Source organism: Tamandua tetradactyla, chromosome 1, assembly GCF_023851605.1.
Source record: "Tamandua tetradactyla isolate mTamTet1 chromosome 1, mTamTet1.pri, whole genome shotgun sequence".
Taxonomy (NCBI): domain Eukaryota; kingdom Metazoa; phylum Chordata; class Mammalia; order Pilosa; family Myrmecophagidae; genus Tamandua; species Tamandua tetradactyla.
In genome coordinates this window covers 103717973-103737111 of record NC_135327.1, presented here as the reverse complement: position 1 = coordinate 103737111, position 19139 = coordinate 103717973, and the positions used below count along the sequence as shown (strand labels likewise).

Below are 19139 nucleotides of genomic sequence, written 5' to 3'. Positions count from 1 at the left end.
AAAATGGGGTGCTGCTGTGGTTTGCAAATACCAAACATATTAGAATGGCTTTTTAAACAGATAAAGGGAAGGCTCTGGAAGACTTGTGAGGATCTTGATAGAGAAGGCCTGGAGTGCTTTGAAGAGACTGTTGTTAGAAATATGGTATCTAAAGATATCTCTGATAAGGTTTTAGGCAGAAAAGATACATATATTATTGCAAACTGGAAGGAAGGCGATCCTTGCTTTAAAGTGGCAAAGAATCTGGCAAAATTGACTACTGGTTCTGGAATGAAGGCAGTTTTTAAAAGCCATGAACTTCGATATTTAGCAGAAGAGATTTCCAAGTTAAATGTGCAAAGTGAAGCCTGGTTTCTCCTCGCAGCTTATAGTGAAATGCAATAGGAAAGAGATAAGTTGAGAACTGAACTTTTGGGTACAAAGAAACCAGAAACTGATGGTCTGGAAGATTTGGGGCTTCCAGAAAGGCAGACCTTAGAGAATAGTGTCCTATGTGAGGATTTAACCAAATATGGAACCAGTCAGCCATTTCAGGAAAAGCCAGGATCAGAAACAGAGTTATCCAGGAAGGATCTGTTGAAAGTCCTATTGTCTGATGGTTATGATCCCTGCATACTACATATAAAACCAACAAGAGTGTGGTGGGATCTGTATAAATGGAACCACTGCGAGTCTGGACTAAAAGGGAGAGAAAAGGGACAAATCAAAGGAAAAATAACATCAAAAGCAGAACCGTGGAAGCTAAGGTTTGAAGCCAAGAAACTTCGGACCAGGAGAGCAGACCCACCCTTGCACTTGGAGAGGGTGAGTCTGCCCTGAAGGCAGAGGGTGGACCTTCCACCTCCATGTTCGGGAAGAGTTGCACTCCAGGCCTTAAAGAGGGTGGAGCACATTCCTTGGAAATTGGGGAGAGTCTGGCTGCCACAACATGGCAGGGTTGAGTATGTACCCCAGAGATGGGAGAGAGCCCAGATATGGCTGTGATTATTAGAGAGGGTGGAACCCAGAAAAAGGTCGTCTCCCCAATATCTCCCAAGGTTGCATTTGGAGAGAGCTGGGCCACTGCATAGGCCATTGGAAAGGGTGGGACTGCTGCTTTCTAAAGCCCAGAGAATAAATGACTCTCAGACTTTCATATGTAAAGGAGTTTGCCTTGCAGGTTTTGTCCCTATATTCCTTCTAGTTTCTCCCTATGGAAATGGAAACATGTATCCCGTGACTGCCCCTCCTTTATTATGTTGGCAGCAGATAACTTTTTCTAAGTTTTACAGGTCCACAGCTAGGAGCATTTTGCCTTAGGACAGATAATGCCTAGAGGTTTCGTACTGTTTCTGATTTTGTATTGCACTTGTATTTTTACTAAAATGGTTTAAGGCTTTGTGATATTGTGATGGAATGAATGTATTTATTTTACATTTGGAAAGAACATGTCTTCTGGGGGCAAAGGATGGAATGTGTTGGTTTGAAACTATCGTGTACCCCAGAAAAGCCATACTCTTTAATCATCATTTAATATTGCTGGGTGGGATCTTTATGATTGTTTCCACGGAGACCTGACCCACCCAATTTTGAGAACTTTTGATTATGTGGTTTCCATGGAGATATGTCTCCATCAAGGTGGGGTTAACTATAGGAGTCCTTTAAGAGGGGATCATTTTGGAAAATGCCTGTACACCTTTTGAGATGCAGAAGGAAAACACTCCTGGGGAAGCCTTAGGAATGAGGAAAGAAAGTTAGCAGACATTGTCATATGCCCTCCTAGCTGAGAGAGAAACCCTGAACTTCAATGGCCCTTTCTTTGGAATTAAGGTATCTTGCTTTGGATGCCTTAATATGGACGTTTTCATGGCCTTAGATCTGTAAACTTGTAACTTAGTAAATTCCCTTTTTAAAAGTCATTCCATTTCTGGTATATCGCATTTTGGCAGCTTACAAACTGAAACAGTAATCCTTCAGTGAAAAGTTCTTTCCAGTATCCTCTGTTCTTTTTCACAGGAAGCAGTTAGATATCAGTCACAGTAATATATTTCACTGGACTCACCATTCAACATTTCCTGTAAGTGGTAGATGAAGCAATCTCATAGGCAGCTTGAAGTTATCCTTTCAAAGCCTATAGAATATATCTGATCCCAACTTCAGAAAAACTATAATATTAAGACATGAATATGATTCTAGCTACAGCTATTAGGTCATTTGGACAAAATTTAGTTATTGCGATAAACCAAAATAGTGATAATAAATAAAAATTTAAGGATTAGGAAAGAAAGCTAATTCATCTAATTTAATGATTTAGCAACTTAAAGAATTTGATGATAGGAAGGATGAAATGAATAGCTAAAATGTTATTTTTAGATTATCTGTGAATTTAATTTGCTCTCATTACTGCAAATGATGAAAAATTAGCTGTTAGAAATTTCAAAGCAATACACTAGAACATGATAAAAAAAGAAAAAGAATTAATCAAGTCACCATCTTTTCTTTCTCTCTTAGACTTTTTCAGGTAGTATGATGAAGATAACAATACTGAATTACTTCAAAAATCCTGTATCTCCTTATAGGAAAAAAAAAAGTTGCAGCACAATGACCAGTAATATTTATTGGAAACAAGCAAACATGTTGTTCCTGAGCCACTAGTTACATTCATGATGAGAAAACCCTATAGGTGATTTTTGGAGTTTTAGAATTCATTTTTATCTGTGTAGGCCAAAATGTATGAATAATTTGTAAATAACTTAAAGAGATTACAGTCTCCCATCAAGAATGTTTTATTTTATTTCTACAACCAGAATTCCAACCTTTTTACAAGTGGGAAGTGGTGATAAATAGAGATTGGCTTCACCAGCTCTAGAAAATTGGTATGTTGACATACATTTGTACACATCTCACGTAATAAAAGGAAGAAGTCTTTCTTTCTGAAGGGCTTCAAAACTTCCTGAAACAGAATTATAAATTGCATCATATTCCTCTTGTTACACAGTTGGTTTGGCTTGGTATGTATTATATCAGCACCTAACAATATAGTTACAAAAATTAATGCATACCTCATCAATGTTACAAATGTACATCCATTATTTCCCTGACTTCATATTTTATTTAATACCGTCATTGTCATTTCAAATCTAGCATCAAGAATTCGATTTTAACATATGTCATGGAACTCTGACATAATAGTCCTGTACAGTGTAGAGTGGACTAACACATTTCCTCATGGGGCGTATGGATTGACTTTTTTTCCTTATTGCAGCACTGCACTGCGTTCTTAGGTCTGTAAAATAATCTCTGGAAAACATAAATGCTGCCCAAATAAAGAACCCTTAATCGGAGCTCCAGTGTGATCATCTAGTGGTCACATGGTTCTGTCCTCACCCCATTCCAGCCACTTTACAGACCCTTCATTTTAAGATTACCAATATAAAGCCATAGCTGCTCGATCATGGAACTAAGGAAAGAAATAAGGAAGCTGAGTTGAATTTAATTCTGTCTATTTACAGCACGTTGCCTGTAAACCCAAACATAATTGGGTTTACAAGTTTCAACTTTTAAGGTTTCGATCATGTCTTTGGTCTTTCAAAAGAATCTGATCGGTAGATCCAGGGCGCTTTTAATTTTGCAGCTGGGTTCCTGGCTTGTTAGCTAATTCTGCCGGCCTCAATGTGCAGTCCACACCTGAAAGGGGGAGTTTTCAACGTTGTGGTTAATTAACCAGGTACTTTCCATTCACTCAACTAACAAATAGAAAACAGAAAGAAAAAGAGAGCCTTCCACTTAATTTTTTTCGCTCCGAAAGTGGAGACGGAAACGGTTAAGCAATACGAAGGAAGAAAATCCCCGCATATTTTGCCTTAACCTGGCTGGACTGATCTAATACCTGCTAACAGGCGCGTGCTCCATTAAAGAGGTCTGCTAGGCGGCTAGTGGAAAGAAGAGAGGTCAGACTTCGCGACGGGAGCCACTGCTGCCTCTAGAGGACAAAGATAAAGATCACCCGTGTCTCAAAAACCTTGTCTTCAATCCGGGGGATTGGGTTCCCTCCCATGGCCCGGCGTGGTAGTGACAGGACCCGAGCGAGCAGGCTGCTTCCCCGACAGCTCCCCAGCTAACATCCTCTCCCCTCTAGCACCTAAATGTCTGAGCTGCGAGCTGGCAGCAGCGCCTTCCCACCTCCTCTCTTTAGTTTCTCTGTCCCCGCTCCACCGTCGTCTGTAACATCTTTGTGCCGCGTATCGGGAAGGTGACGCTTAAGGTCAGAAGACACACTGTACCTAGCAAAAGCCCAAGGCCACCACCAGACCCGGAGAAAAGCGGGGTTATCGGGCCCCCCTGGCAGAGGCTCCGAGTGGAAGGGCCGCAAGAATTTTCACCAGCAGCTCAGTTTCATCTGCAGACTCACCCAACTCTCCAACCCTGGGGAGACGGCCGACGGCCTTGGGGTGGGGCGAACGCGAGCTAACTGCAAGCAAAGCCGGCGGCCGCTCCCCCAGAGCAAAGAGTGTTGGGGGCGGGGAGAGGCCCCTAGATTCCACTTTGTAGGCTGCAGATGCGGGGCAGTATCTCCGAACAAAGGAGCGCACAGCGCGGGGGTGAGTGGCTGAGGTTTGCGTGCAGCTGCCACTCGTGCTGAGCGAGTCTCCACACCAGCTGGGCGAGCGATGGGGTGCAAGAACTCGGGGGAGGTGGGAAAGAGAATCCGAAGCGCGATTCCTGTTGCGCGGCTACGCACCAGGACTTCTTGCGAACTATGGGAATGGCAACTATCCGAGCCAAGGGGGGTAGGGGTGGGGGGAGAGCCAGAGTGAGCAAAACAAAGAGCGAGTGTGGGCCGCGGTGACTTCATGCCTCACCAATGTCCCGCCCACGCTGCTCGAGCTGTTGCTGCCTCTGCCGCCTGGGCCGCCGCCGCCGCGCCTGCGGGCCGCTGGGGCCGAGCGCCGGGTAGCGTGGGGCGGTTTCCTAGCAACTTGCGGCCCGCAGCACGCCTAGCTACCAGCACATCCGGAGACCCCCGGGGTGCCGGGACAGGCCCACCCCACCCCCGCCCGTCGGCAGCCTCACCTCCCCAGCACCCTCGCCCGGTGCGTCCCAGAGAGCGCCAGCTGCAGGGGCTCTCAGCGGCGGGACGTGTGCGCCGTGCGCTTGGGTCAAAAGGACGAGGGCACGAAACCCCCGCCGCGCGAGGCCAGCCTCCCAGCGCCACCGCGGAACCTCCCTGTCCCCGCGCGCGGCCGTCCCCTCCACTCCAGGCCGAGCAGGGAGCCGGGATGCTTCGGGTTGGGCCAGCGGGCGCCGGTGGGCACTCCTAGGGTGCTCCGGGAGACGCCGCCTCTTGGCTGCTGGCACCCCGAGCTTCCTTCCTCGCCAGCCAGGACGCCGCCGCCTCGTCTCTGCCCGCTACTTGTCTAAGGAGGCTGCAAAGCTGCAACCCAGTGCAGTTGCCCTTCCTGCCCACCTGTGGAAGAAGATCGCGCTGACTGATGCGCCATCAACTTTTCCCCCTTCGGCCTCCCCGGCGTCCCCTCCCACAGATGCAGCATCACCCAGTGAATGTACTTTAGGGTGGTTTTTCCCCCCAGCTTCGGGCTTTGTTTGGGTTTGCTTGTGTTTGGCTCTTTGCTAAGCTGATTTATGCAGCAGAAGCCCCAGCGCCTGGAGAGAAACAAAAGCTCTTTTCTTTGTCCGGGAGCCGACTGCCGAGCCCTCGCTCGCGTCGCCGCCGAGGGCCACCGGCAGCCTGAGGCGGTGCTTCGCACGGAGACTGCGGGGGTCGCCGGGCCGAGCTGGGAGGGCCGCGGGGGCCCTGAGATGCCGAGTGGTGCCGTGGCCCGCGTACCTGCACCGATTGCCGGGAGCTGCGGGGTCCGCCCGCGCGTCCAGCGGGTAACGTCCTAGCGAGCCTCGGTCGCGGGCCCCGAGGTGCGCCCCGGAGGCGCGAGCGCGCGCGGGGAAAGAAGCGAGGCGGCGGGCGCGGTGCGGGCTGCTTTGCAGTATGTGCGGCTCGGCCCTGGCTTTTTTTACCATCGCATTGGTCTGCCTGCAAAACTGCCGGCGAGGTCCCGCGTCGGTCCTCCGGGCGACCGGGCTGTATTCAGTTGTTCTCGGACTGGCCCAGAGCGGTAAGTGGTTTTCGTTTGTCTCTTTCTGTCGTTTGTTTTTGTTTTCCTCCTCTTTGCTTCCCCAAAGGTATCTGGACTAGCACGAAAAGCTGCCTGGCCAAACTGTCCGGGCCAACAAAGTAGCCGGGGTCAGCCTTGGTCTGTCCTGGGAACTTGTGTGGCAGAGTCCGCCTCGGCAAGCAGCCCCAGGGAGGCCAGGTGTCAAGCCCTTCCGCCTGGAGTGACAGCAATAACCAATTATACGAGGAAATACTGTTCTTTTCTCCTGGGTTGGGGAAGCAGTAATAAAATGGAAGTTTGGAAGTGAGGTCGTATTTGCAGAAGCCAATTTAGGGAATCCAGCCCATCCTTGAAGTATTTGCACAGAATATGCTCCACATCTGTCTAATATTTGAATACACCAGGTGGCATTTGACTCAAGGCTGTGAATAAATTGACTGTCAATTTTGAGTCCACAACAGAAAAGAAAGCAGCCTGCAAGTGTCTTCTACCATACAGCTCAGCCTGAATGAATTAAGCACACCTGAGTACACGTCTTCTTTTAAGTCACCATCTTTCAGGTTGTTTTTTTAAAAACAACAAAAACTTTCCCAGCTATTTAATCCCTCACTATGATCAGTCCCTGAGATTGAGTAGCAGAGAGAACCCTGAACCCCAGAATTGACAGCTTTCAGTTCAGGCATGCTGCTTTTGTCAGAATTAGCATGAGTTTGAAAGTCTACCTCTTTATAAACTTTATCCTCATTTGTGAAATGAGGACAATACCTGCTCTCCCTAAATCACAAAGGGAAGCTCCATCAAATAGTGTATGAGATGTTTGGGGTTTTTTGGATTATATGCAACGTAAGGTGGTAGGTAGCATTGGATTATAAGCAGAAGTAAAATATACAAGTAAGGGTGATGTCCATTTAGGATGAGTCCTTACTAATTTTAAATATAGGTCAAACATTTATTTTTCCCAATGCAGTGATTATTGCCTGTATATTATATACCTTTTGACCTTATCTGTGTTTAGTGGTCATTGAGTCTTTAAATTCTAATAGAACCTTTCTCTGACCTTTCTGGTTCTAGGAAAGTTTAATAATCACAGTTGCTTTGTAGACTTAAACTTTACTCCTACACTTAAAATTGAAGCGCAAAGTTTCTGCCTCAAGCTAATTAAAACAGTCAAATCATAACCTTGTAAAGAAGGGCTTAAAGTGGAAACACCCAACTAGCTTCACTTAATTGTTGCATATGTAATTGTCTAATGTTTGTGTCAAGGAGATTTACCCAGTTATGTAAAATACGGGCAATTAGAATAAATTTTATCCTGCAGTTATTTTGTGGCTTTTGTGTTGATTTCAAAACAAATGCAACTCAAGGCAAAGGAACAAGTAGCATTGACTAGCATGAATTTATTGAGGCAGTTTTTCTGTAGAGCATAATCCCATCCTATTTCAAGAACAAGTGACAAAGTGTTTTTCTAGATCTGGTAAACACATACACACATAATGGTAAAATGGCAAACTTGTATGAACAGAGTTTATTTTTACCCATACACATGCAAAAGAAAACATCCTACTTACCTCTATCTCTAGATGTTTCTAATAATGGTAATATATTGTTTTATTCATTGTATCTTGTAAAGATTAGTCAAATTCTCATGTGGTAGCACTGTTTGCCCATGAAGTCAATGTAAGTGATTTGAAGCGCATGTTATGAATAGGCCTCCTTGCACCTGCAGTTGTGAAAAGGGAGTGCTTATCTGAAATCAGAACAAAGCATCCTATTCCCAATCTCTGTCAACATACAAAGGTTTCTGATGTGTACTGGTTTGTACTGCAGTTAAAACATGCAAAAAATTTAAATTATAGCCAATATAACTCAGAAAATTAGAGATCAGTATAAACTGTTGTACTTCTGTGATATAGCTACAAGTCTAAAATTATATGTCTTCACAGGGCAAATTAGATGCTTAAAGCGGAATAGAAATTTAGGCATCAGTTACAAAGGAAATTGTGTTTCTTGAGCAGTAGTTTATACCAAGGAAACGTTGAAGGCAATAAAGCTGTATAAAAGAAACCATAAACTGTACAAGAACAATGTAACTTAGGGTTTAATTTTTAAATAGAATATATAGGCCTCAAATACATATTGTACTTTTAACAATAAATATATAGTGAGTAGGAGGGATGTTATTAACAAAATCTGAGCATTTCTGATCTAGAAAAAGGTTTTAGAGTTTGCTTTTCAACTTTCCCTAGTGCAAATTACCAACTACAGAAACAATAAAACTATAAAATGGTTAATGAGTAACTGGAAAACACTGAAGAATACCTAGCTGGTCAATATTTAAAGAGTTAATGCAGCAAAACTGTTGTTTCCACATTTGCTGACTTTGAAAGATTGAAAACCTTTGTTACCTACATTTTTATATAGCAATATGGGTGACAAATTTCTTTAAAAAGTCTTAACCTTATCTACAATGAAATTTCACCTTCTATGTATAATCAAATATTTATTCTTTTAACCTAACAACCAACTGGATTACTGTTGTTTTGTGATTATAGCATTACTTTACCTTAAAAGATAGTCTATAACACGTTCAGATTTTACGAAGTTTCCACGCACTATGGTAACTTTCCAGAAGCCAACAACCTCCAGATGGGTCCTTGAAATGCAGAGGGGCCAGCTTCTCCAGAACATCACCTAATTCCATCTCCCTATCCTATATTTTCCACAGCTCCTTCCAACATGAGAAAGTTAGAATGGGCATAGCCCAAATACCCCTAAAGAGTGAGAGAAACATCAAAGGTGATGGTGGAGTTATACAGAGAAGGTCGGTTTTAACAAATGAGTATGACTGCTGAATCATTGTACTGATATTTCTTTTAATCTCCAGTGTCTTGGAGCAGCTAGTAGTAAAAACTTAAAAATATGGAATTATAAACCATACCAAACTCTGAAATCTGTTCTATAAGTAATTGTTGCTGTGTGCTTTGAAATGTATTGCTTTTTGGTATATTTGTTATTTTTCACAAAAAAAAGTTGATTGTGATGATAAATGCACAGCTATATGATGATATTGTGAACCACTGATTGTACACTTTGGATGATTACATGGTATGTGAATATATAATATATATATATATCAATAATAAATGATTGATTACCTTAAGTGAGAGGACATTTAAGAGAAGCGAGGTTTCATTAAAAACCAAAAATCTAGCTTTCCAAATTATTTACCAGAATAGGCATCCAAATTAATTCTGTCTTAAGCAACTGAAATACTTTCTGATCAGTTAAAGAATCATCTATCCTTGCACTGTATGCTCAAAAGTCAAGTAGCTGATAGGATTTGAAGAATTCCAGAAAGATTCCTGTGGTCCCAAATAGCTCCTTCACATTTTATCAAATACTCTGAAACTTTACCATATGATAGGCTCTTTGGGGTTAGGCATGGAATTGACTCTATGTTTCTTTTAATTTTTTAACTTAATATTGTGGAAATCTTCAAATGCATACAGAAACAGAGAGAATGATATAAGGAATACCATATGCCCATCACACTCCATAAATTATCAGTTCATAGCCAACTTTTTTCAATTCAATCCTTCTCCTTCTCCCATTTGATTATTTGTTTCCTTTATTAGAGGGGTTGTGGGTTTACAGGACAACTATGCATAAAATACAGATTCCCATTTACCACCCTATTTTAACACCTTGCATTTGCATTGGTGTGGAACATTTGTTACAATTGATGATGGCACATTTTTATCATTATACTTTTAACTGTAGTCCTGGCTTATTTTAGGACCAACTGGATTACTTTGAAGCAAATTCTTCATGTTAACCTAAAAATGTTTAACTTAAAATACCACTGGAGGAGAAACATACTGTCATTAATCCAACAGAATGGAATTTTGTTATCTGATCATTCAGTAGAAATTTAGGGTCACATGATTGTTCACAATTTTTAAAGAGAGGAATTACAGAAGACAGGGAGAAAAGGAAAGACAAATCCAACCCAACGCTATCCTTTGCAGTCATTCTATTATGGTTGCATTAAAAATATTTTTTAAAAGAATGCATATATAACAGTTTTTGGTATGTATTTATGACGAAGAAAAAATAATATGAATACATCTGATTCCCCAGACAAAGGTTAATTACTTTATCCCAGCGGAAACACAGCAGGTATACCTTGTTTGAAGTTTTGGTTTTAAAGATTGCTTCTCCTCTCTCTTGCATCATCAGTTTTTCTCCTCTTTTCTGGATCATTACATCAATATCCATATATATTGTAATATTTCCCATCTTTAAAAATAAAAAAAGAAAGATAAAGGGAAAAATGTATTTCTTGATTTCACATTTGCCTATAGTATCTGCTCTATTTCTCATTCTCCTTTTAGCAAAAGTCTTTGAAAGAGTGTCCATACTTGCTAGTTCCAATTCCTGTCTTTACTGTCTCTTTGAACCCATTCCAGTTAGGCTTTCTTTATCATCTCTCCAATTGTCCAACTCTTGTTAAGATCACAGTGATCTCCCCATTGCCAAATCCATTGATCAGTTCTTAGTCTTCATCTTGCTTGACATATCCTCTGTCAGTGAGTTGTCATGGTTGACTACTCCCCTCCTTCAAAAAGCTTCCCCCCTTGGTTTCCTGGACACCAGGATCTCTTGGTTTAAGCTCCTTCATCTTTGATGTTAGTTTTTCATCATCTTCTAACTTCCAAATATAGGATTGGTCCAGGGTTTAGTCCTCAGACTTTCTCTTCCCAAAATATACTCACATCCAGTCTTGGGGCTTTAACTACCTTTTCTATGTTGGCACCACCCAAATATATATCTCTAGTCTGACCTCGTCTCTGATCCGCAGAAGGTACAGCACACTGCCAAAGCAGCATCTTCTCTGGTTGTCTAAAGGCAGAGTCAGCTCTAACACATTCCAAACCAAATTCCCAATCTTCTTCCCTAAGCCTGTTTCTTTCACACTTCGTTTCACATCCAGACTAAAACTCTGGAGGCATCCTTGATTCCTCTCTTTTTCTCACACCCCACAGTCAGTTCACTACCTCACCTGCTACCACTCTGGCCCATGCTACCATTTTCTGCTCAAATTACTGAATGACTACTTATGAGCCTCCCTGTTTCTCAGTGGTGCTGGACCTACCCTTTTAACATCTGCATCATATCTCTTCACTGTTTTACTCAGACCTCTCCATGGCTTATTTGTCTTAGCTAGGAGACCAAAGTTTTTACTTTACCTTTGAGATCCTATATGAGCTACCCCCTGCTAACTTTCTGTCCTCATCTCCTTACCCTCTTGCACTCCCTTAGTTTGCTCCAGCAGCACTGGTCCTTGCTGTGCCTAGGATGTGCCAAGCATAATCGACCTCCAGGCATGAACATACCATTCCCTCTGCTTGGAATGCTCTTCCTCAGATATTTTGCAGACTCTTCTCCCTTGCTTCCTCCATGCATCTATCTAATGACACTTTCAGAGAGGGCTTCTCTGACCTCCCTGTCAATATTTTTTAGCCCTCTTACCCTGCACCTTCTTCCTTTATGACCCTTAGCATCCTACTTGCATATTTCTGTTAACTGACTGTCTCACCTCTTCCTAACCCGGCAACTAGAATATAGCTCACGACAAAGGCACTTTGTTCTGTTTTGTAGAAGAATGCTGGCCATGTAAAAGGCCCTCAGTACACATTTGTCGAATGAATAAATTAATGAATAAGTAGATTTCTTTTCAATTTTTGTCATCAAAGTGATTCCCTGTTTATTCCAAGACATGGCTTTATTTACTTTCTCCAAATTTCTCTTCTCTTTGTGAATAGCACATGAATGGAAGAATCAAGTTCTATTATGTTTTAGCAGAAAATAAGAGATTCTATGGAAAAAATCTTATTTTCATGTTTAGTGCAAGCATGCCAAAAAAAAAGATTTTCCCAATAAAGATAATTTTGCTTAACTTTTTTTGCATAGTTAGATATGATAAAAGTTAACTTAATCTTGAATCTATATATACATATATTTTTTGGCGGGGTGTACATGGGCCAGGAGTCAAACCTGGGTCTTCCTCATGGGTGGCGAACATTCTAATCGTGTACTCTAGTTTTATAAAAAAATTTAGTTGTCTTTATTAGAAAAGGAAACAGATTAGTTACAAAAAAATATATATTGACCTTACATGGTTTTTTGCTTGTTTTTGAGTTTTAAAGATTACTATAGAAATTATTTCTAATATCATAAATGTGTATTTGTTTCTTCCTCAGGGCATTAAGTTGTAGTACACTATTTGCAAAAACTAAATATTTGAAAAATTACGATTTATAAATGTGTACTGTTTAGGAGAAAATATTTAACTTTATGTGATATGGTTTAACTAATACCAAATGAACCTATTTAAAATTATAGTTTTTACAATCGAGGTCAAATCGTTAAAAGGGACCATGGCATGCATTGCATCTAGATGTCTGACTGGCATTAACATGCAAAAAAACAAGCTATTTGGTAAAAAAAAGACATATTGTTTTGGCTCCAACCAAGTAAACTATTTGTAGAATTTTTATTTTTAATTTTAATCTCAATTAATTAATAGCTTTGAAAGCAATCTGTGTAAAATGAAAAGAATTTAAAACAATAGTACTTAACACAGCAACCCAAAGTAAGTAACCTATTTATACAGAAGTATGAAAAATATAGGAAATCGTCAGGTAATAAAACTACCTATTAAGAGCTGAGAGAACTCAAAAGTAGGATTAACTGGATAGAAACAATTCTCAGAATAATTTTACCAGCTGATAATTTTTTAAATGTATGTTTAAGTTTAATAGATATCATATTATTTACATAAGCATATCCTGCCAAGTTCATTATTCATTGATTTGGCTGAAAACAAAATGAGTTAGCATTTTAAGAAACCAAGTGAAATCAGGAGATGTAGTTTGGGAGAAAAGGAAATTTTTTTTTTTTATTAATTAAAAAAAATTAACTAACAGAACATTTAGAAATCATTCCATTCTACATATGCAATCAGTAATTCTTAATATCATCACATAGTTGCATATTCATCAGTTCTTAGTACATTTGCATCGATTTAGAAAAAGAAATAAAAAGACAACAGAAAAAGAAATAAAACGATAATAGAGAGAAAGAAAAATAAAAAACTATACATACCATACCCCTTACCCCTTGCCTTCACCTACCACTATTTCAAACTAAATTTATTTTAACATCTCTTCCCCCTGTTATTTATTTTTATTCCATATGTTCTACTCTTCTGTTGATATAGTAGCTAAAAGGAGCATCAGACATAAGGTTTTCACATTCACAGAGTCTCATTGTGAAAGCTATATCATTGTTCAGTCATCATCAAGAAACATGGCTACTGGAACACAGCACTACATTTTCAGGCAATTCCCTCCAGCCTCTCCACTACATCTTGAACAACAAGGTGATATCTACTTAATGCATAAGAATAACCTCCAGGATAACCTCTCGACTCTGTTTGGAATCTCTCAGCCATTGATACTTTGCCTCATTTTACTCTTCCTCCTTTTGGTCGAGAAGGTTCTCTCAGTCTCTTGATGTTAAGAGAAAAGGAAATTTTTGAATGAGATTTTATACAGGTAACTAGCAAGATAAATATAATAATCAGCCTTCATTCCATTTTTCCCTTATCATGAGATCAAGAAAGTTCATGAAATAACAATCCTTAGTGTTTCAGAATTCCATTTTGAATGACCCTTCCTTGCAGAATATAAAAGTATTTGAGATAATCTGGTCTTTGTTGTTTAACAGTTTAGAGCCTTTTCAATCCACTTGTTAAATTTGGCTTGTCCAATTATAAATATTTATAATTATATTTTATTTTAATAAATATATTAAATTTCTCACTTTTTCTTTGTCCCACCAAGACCATTTTATTGATCACCTGGGTTGATGCCAGAGGTTACTGTTCTGATATAAGGTTCTTTAAACGTTTACAAATAGGGCCTGAGCATATGCAGAGGCTGTCCAGTTTTCTTGAAAAGCAATCAACTTTTTGCCTTCTTATGGAGTTCTTCACTTGTTTGTACACATGAAACAAAGATGCTGAAAGTATCCTCCTTAAAAAGTGCCTGTTCTATAGCATTCTCCATCTTTTATCATGCCTTTTGCAGGTTTGACAATTCTCACGATGACTTGATGTAAAAGTTGTGTCACTTATGCAAAGCTTGAATCTGACCTTGCCAAACTGACACAAGATATGGTGTTTTTCTCTGTGCTTGGAATAACTTCACAACCTCATAACCAATCCTGATTGTATTTGCCTAATCCTTCTTGGTCCTCAAAACTCTAGCTCCTGTTACAGCCCAACTGCACACGTTTTGTTTTGCCAACAAAACAAATTCACAAGGACTATGAATTAAGACCCATTGGATCTTCTCTAACTATATATAAAATATATACTGGAGACCTACTAATTAGCTGGTAACCAGCCAGTTCAGGTAAAAATGCTCAAAGGGACAAAATCATGGTATGTGTTCCATTTGATTGGTCAACATAGGGCTCACTGCATTCCCAGCTGCTCAGAGCTACTCTATTATAATGCGATGCTATATGCTGTTTATTGCTTTTATGCCATACAGTTTTACTAAGGTAGGCTGGTAAATATTTGCAGTGGTTAGCCATGTCTAGCAGGATTGGTTATTTTGAGCATGACATTTCCCATTTTTGCTAGGCTAAGTGCATATACTGCTGTAATTTCTTCAGGTGGCAGTTTTATGCTAAATGATCAAAGTCTCTGTTCTAAGCACTGGAAATACAGTAGAGAGCAAAACAAAGTGTCTTTCATGATGCTGACATTCTCATTAAGGACGGCAGTTCTATTTGCATGTATCTAAAGAAGAGTGAGTGTTCAGAAATTGATGTGAAAAGGACAGCTGATATTAAATCTAGGATGGTCAGAGCAGGCCATCTTGATAAGGTGGCATTAAACTCTTAAAAGGTGTCTTTCTATGGTCCACTTAAGGCATTCAACACTCTTTCCCCCAGAAAAAAGGGAAGAAAAGGTGTTTTCGAGTTTCAAAGTTGATAAGAGGAATATTATTATCCTTTGCTATTAAAGATGATCAAATTCTCATTTAGGGCCAGGTAGAAAAGAGTTTAAGGCAGGAAATTGGTGACAAGAGGAAAATGGAGATTTTCTTATCATCATCTCTTTGTGCTCAGTCATTACGAAGCCATTAAGGTAAAGAAAGCCTGAGTCATCTTTCACTATATGAGCCTCTCATCCACCTTCACCATTTCACCTCCTGACTCAGCCCCTTTCTGGGGCTCCTGGTCCCTGTGTCATTGTATGGGTTCCTTTCATACAGAGTGCCTGGTACACAGTGCATCCTAATAAATTATTTGGAGCAAATGACTCAGTGGATGATGTGAGGATAGTTATGAGCAAATAAGTCCTCTTCAGCTCTAATCCTCACTGGAATTTGAACTTAGAGACACATAATTTTCTTTTGATGGGTTCCCTTATAAAAGGTTTAACACTCGATAGGACACTGGGTTTGCTTTCCCAGTCTGCTGCAGACTTTATATGCGAATCTTTAGCAGAACTGAAAAGTAGAAACCTAGCAAGTTTGGCTTTCAAAATTTCTGAGACAGTTATTACTTTCATTGTTCATAGATAAGTATGAAAAATAATTCCCATGCTTTAGCCTCAAGTGTGTATTTTACAACTAATTTCTGTTTAGATTACAGAAACTGGAATTTGTAGTCATTTTAACTAAAGACTAAAAATAGTAATAAAAGACAATTAAACTGTACTAATCCATGTAATCATGTATTCATTCAGGCTTTCTTTCAGCATTACTACTTTGTGATAGACAGTATACTGGGTTCTGGAGTTAAAAGCATAGCACTGGTTAACTTTTTTTGTGGAATATTTTCTATAAGCCAGACACTCTGCTGGACAAATGGTAGGAAAATATAACATATCTGTTTAATGCCCATCACCCTCTGAGGCATATAACTGTGATTGTTCCCATTTCATTTCACAGGGAAGCAAACTAATTAAAGAGTTGTTGATCTTCTAGCTAATAGGAATGAACCCAGAAATCAGACCTGCATGGGTTTGACACCAAGGCTGAACTCTCAGTTACCATTATAGATTGCCCTGGGCCCTGGGCCTTGGAGGGCAAGGAGTCCCTAGGTATGCCCAGTTAGAGCGTGCCACCCCCTTCTAGATCCTTCTGGAAATCTCTGCCCAACCAACTTCGAGCCCACTTCCCAGGCCCTCCTCCTGCGGTAGACTGTGCCACCCAGGTACCAAAACCTAGACAGGCGTGGCCAAGGACAGTGATCGGGGGTGGCAAACAGAGCTTGGACATGCAGGCAGGAGTGTCCGGCAGGTCAGGAACTGGCTTCTTGCAGGGCAGGCTGGAGCTGGGCTTGGAAAGGGAAGAAGGCCAGTTGTGGGCTGGAGAGGCAACACTTCCTAAGCCACCAAGCTCCCGCTCAAAAATCTATGAAGTCTGAGATTTTAAATTCAGATATAGCCTTCTAGGTCATTATGAATATGTATTTATCAAGGCAGGAGGACAGAATTTATTTCAATTAGCAGTTTATTAGCCTGGTTTGTAATTTTAAAATATTTAGTCTTAGTGTGCCCCACACCATTTGTAGTCTTGCTCTTGACCCTGAGAAAGTTAGAGTGAAGGCTTTTCTGGGAGTTTACATATTAATAGTGGTTGTCATGTGGGAGAGGTGAACAATTAAAGCACCAGAGACCACTTCACATCAAGGTGCTTTCATATATTAGTAACTGAGTCCCTTTTGGTAACCCCCAAGTTGTGTACAGATTACACTGAATTCTGTACTGTAATGGTAAGAGTCTAATATATGCATATTTTAAATTTAGTTTTACCATTTATTTCTATTAATTTAAATATGTTACAGAAAAACCAAATTGGGTTGAATTATTTTCTGTCTGGCATATGCAGAAAACATACTGTCATACTGCCTTCGTAGAGTAAAAGAACTGTTTCTCAGTTTAAAAATCAATCTTAAGGTGACCCTCTTTCTACTTTCACATTAAGTAAATTACTATACTTTAAACATCAAAGAAAAAATGTAATGAAAATCAAAATTGTTTTCATTTGGATTTTATAATTTAATTGCAATAATCCTACCTTTCAGTAAAAGTACTCAGATCAATTCTAAGAAACTACTAATATTGAACAGATAACAATGTTAGAATTATCTTCCCTGAGTTATTTTAAAAGCCTCCTAACTAAAATTGGTTTAGAAAATAATAATGTCATTAAATTAAAATTTCGTGTGAAATCAGTATAGATCAGAAATCTATACTGTTAAGATAATGTTATAAGATGCTTTGATTTGGATCCTGCTATAAATGTGTATACACACACACACACACACATATACAAAAGGAATTACATATACAATGTGCACATATATATATATATATGTGATATACATAAAGTGGACTATCAGGCTGACTTTATCAATGAACCAACCATCATTACAGTACTTGTTTTGGAAATGAGTTTTGGCTGTCTTTCCCAGATGATTTTGTTGTATCGTTCCTATTTTTTAATTTACAAATACTGTTACATTTGTCAAAGTCTGTGTCTGTTGCAATTCCAGATCTTTATTGGTGCAGTTTGATTTTTCTAGGGAATTGCCAAAAAATCAAAATCCCCAGATGGTAGCATAAGGAGCCTGAATTCAGTTGTCAAGGGCTAATGCAAGCCAGTGTCCATGAGAGAGACCACGTTTGGGAGTGAAGGGAAGGACAGGTAATGAAGACAGGAGGATGGAAGGCTAGAAAAGATGCAATGCTGAAGAACTTTACCACGCATTTCTTACTAGTTGTGTGAGCTGTCCAGTGGTGTCATACCCACCTTCCTTTTAGGATAAAAAGGGCTGATTTTCAGCATGTGCCTGTGGTAAAATGCAGCCACAGGCAGAGTACACTTCCCTGCATCTGTGTGAGAGTCCTTTCCTGGATGCTGAACCACAAACACTTTTTCCAGTACAGGTGTGTTCCCAGTTTCAGTGGAGGCCACACATTTAATCTAATTTCCTAGTAACTGTTGCAGGTATTAGGTAGAAGAGGCTTGGAGGAAAGATATACTCTAAGGTAGTTTTAGAATTACTAGGTGAGACAAAGGAAATGATTAAAAGAAAAAAATCAAGATTCTACAAGGACTGGGTTGGTAGGGAGGTACTTTGAGAAATGCCAAACTAGGGAATGTCTCTCCTAAATACCTGCTGGGGTGGGGTGAGAAAGTCAGGCAGTCTGTGTCTGGTAGTGTTATTAATAATAACTAACTGCAGTAGAACAAAGAATGCAAGAAAGTTTTGGTGTGGGCGGGAATTGCTATAGAACTGGCTGTTCTAGTTAGAAACAAAGAAGTCATTGTAGCAGAACTGCATTTTTGGCTGAAAATTGGCCTTGTTCTCTTTTCTTAGTACAATACACACTTCCCAAGGTACTGCTCCATTGCATTTTTTTTTGTGCATTTGGTTTAGATGTTTTTGTCTAAATCTAAACTAAATAGTATAAATCAATTTGAAGACAAATGGACCAATAGTTTGCAAAAGAGAACCCTCGAGAAATGGTAGATGGGGCTAAAGTTCCAAAAGAATTCATCTGAAAGGTGGTGTCACTGAAAAGTACTTCGAAAGGAAGTCACAGTTTCCGGCATCCTGAGTTTGGTTTAGAAAGGTTCATGTCATGAGTGTTTCAGCCACAGCTCTGCTAGTACCAGAGCCCTAAAGTGAAGGTCGGTACAGATAATGACAGTAGCCTCATCCCTGGGGTTGATGATGGAAATAAAAGGACTGAACATAATCAGCACCCGTCCTTAGTTCATAGGATATGTTGTTTGATGACTTATGACGCATCCGAGCCCACTTGGTGCTCGGTCACATGTGAAGGGACTGTGATGGACTGGGAGAAGAGGAGGTGGTTCCTGAGCCTATGTCTGTGCCCTGCTGAAGGCAAAAGAGTTTAACTGGCAGGTGAGGCTA

The 19139-nt window shown here is 40.2% G+C and overlaps 1 protein-coding gene and 1 long non-coding RNA gene across 7 annotated transcripts in view; one reads left to right on the top strand and one right to left on the bottom strand.

Annotated features, from left to right (window-relative positions):
• Positions 1 to 2749: 2749 nt before the first annotated feature.
• LOC143651141 (uncharacterized) lies at positions 2750 to 4962 on the bottom strand. Its single transcript, XR_013159879.1, has 3 exons — positions 4842 to 4962; positions 3869 to 3961; positions 2750 to 3666 (listed from the first exon to the last, which is right to left on the bottom strand). It is a non-coding gene; the product is annotated as an uncharacterized LOC143651141 (long non-coding RNA).
• Positions 4908 to 19139, top strand: part of ITGB8 (integrin subunit beta 8) — a 103032-nt gene continuing 88800 nt past the window's right edge. For 5 of the 6 annotated variants that reach the window (XM_077122228.1, XM_077122230.1, XM_077122226.1 and 2 more), the window contains exon 1: positions 4908 to 6110. In XM_077122228.1, the coding sequence (XP_076978343.1) occupies positions 5984 to 6110 (127 nt within the window). In that variant the 5' untranslated portion in view covers positions 4908 to 5983. The remainder of the gene's footprint in view (positions 6111 to 19139) is intronic. The other variant, XM_077122229.1, reaches the window with a different exon arrangement.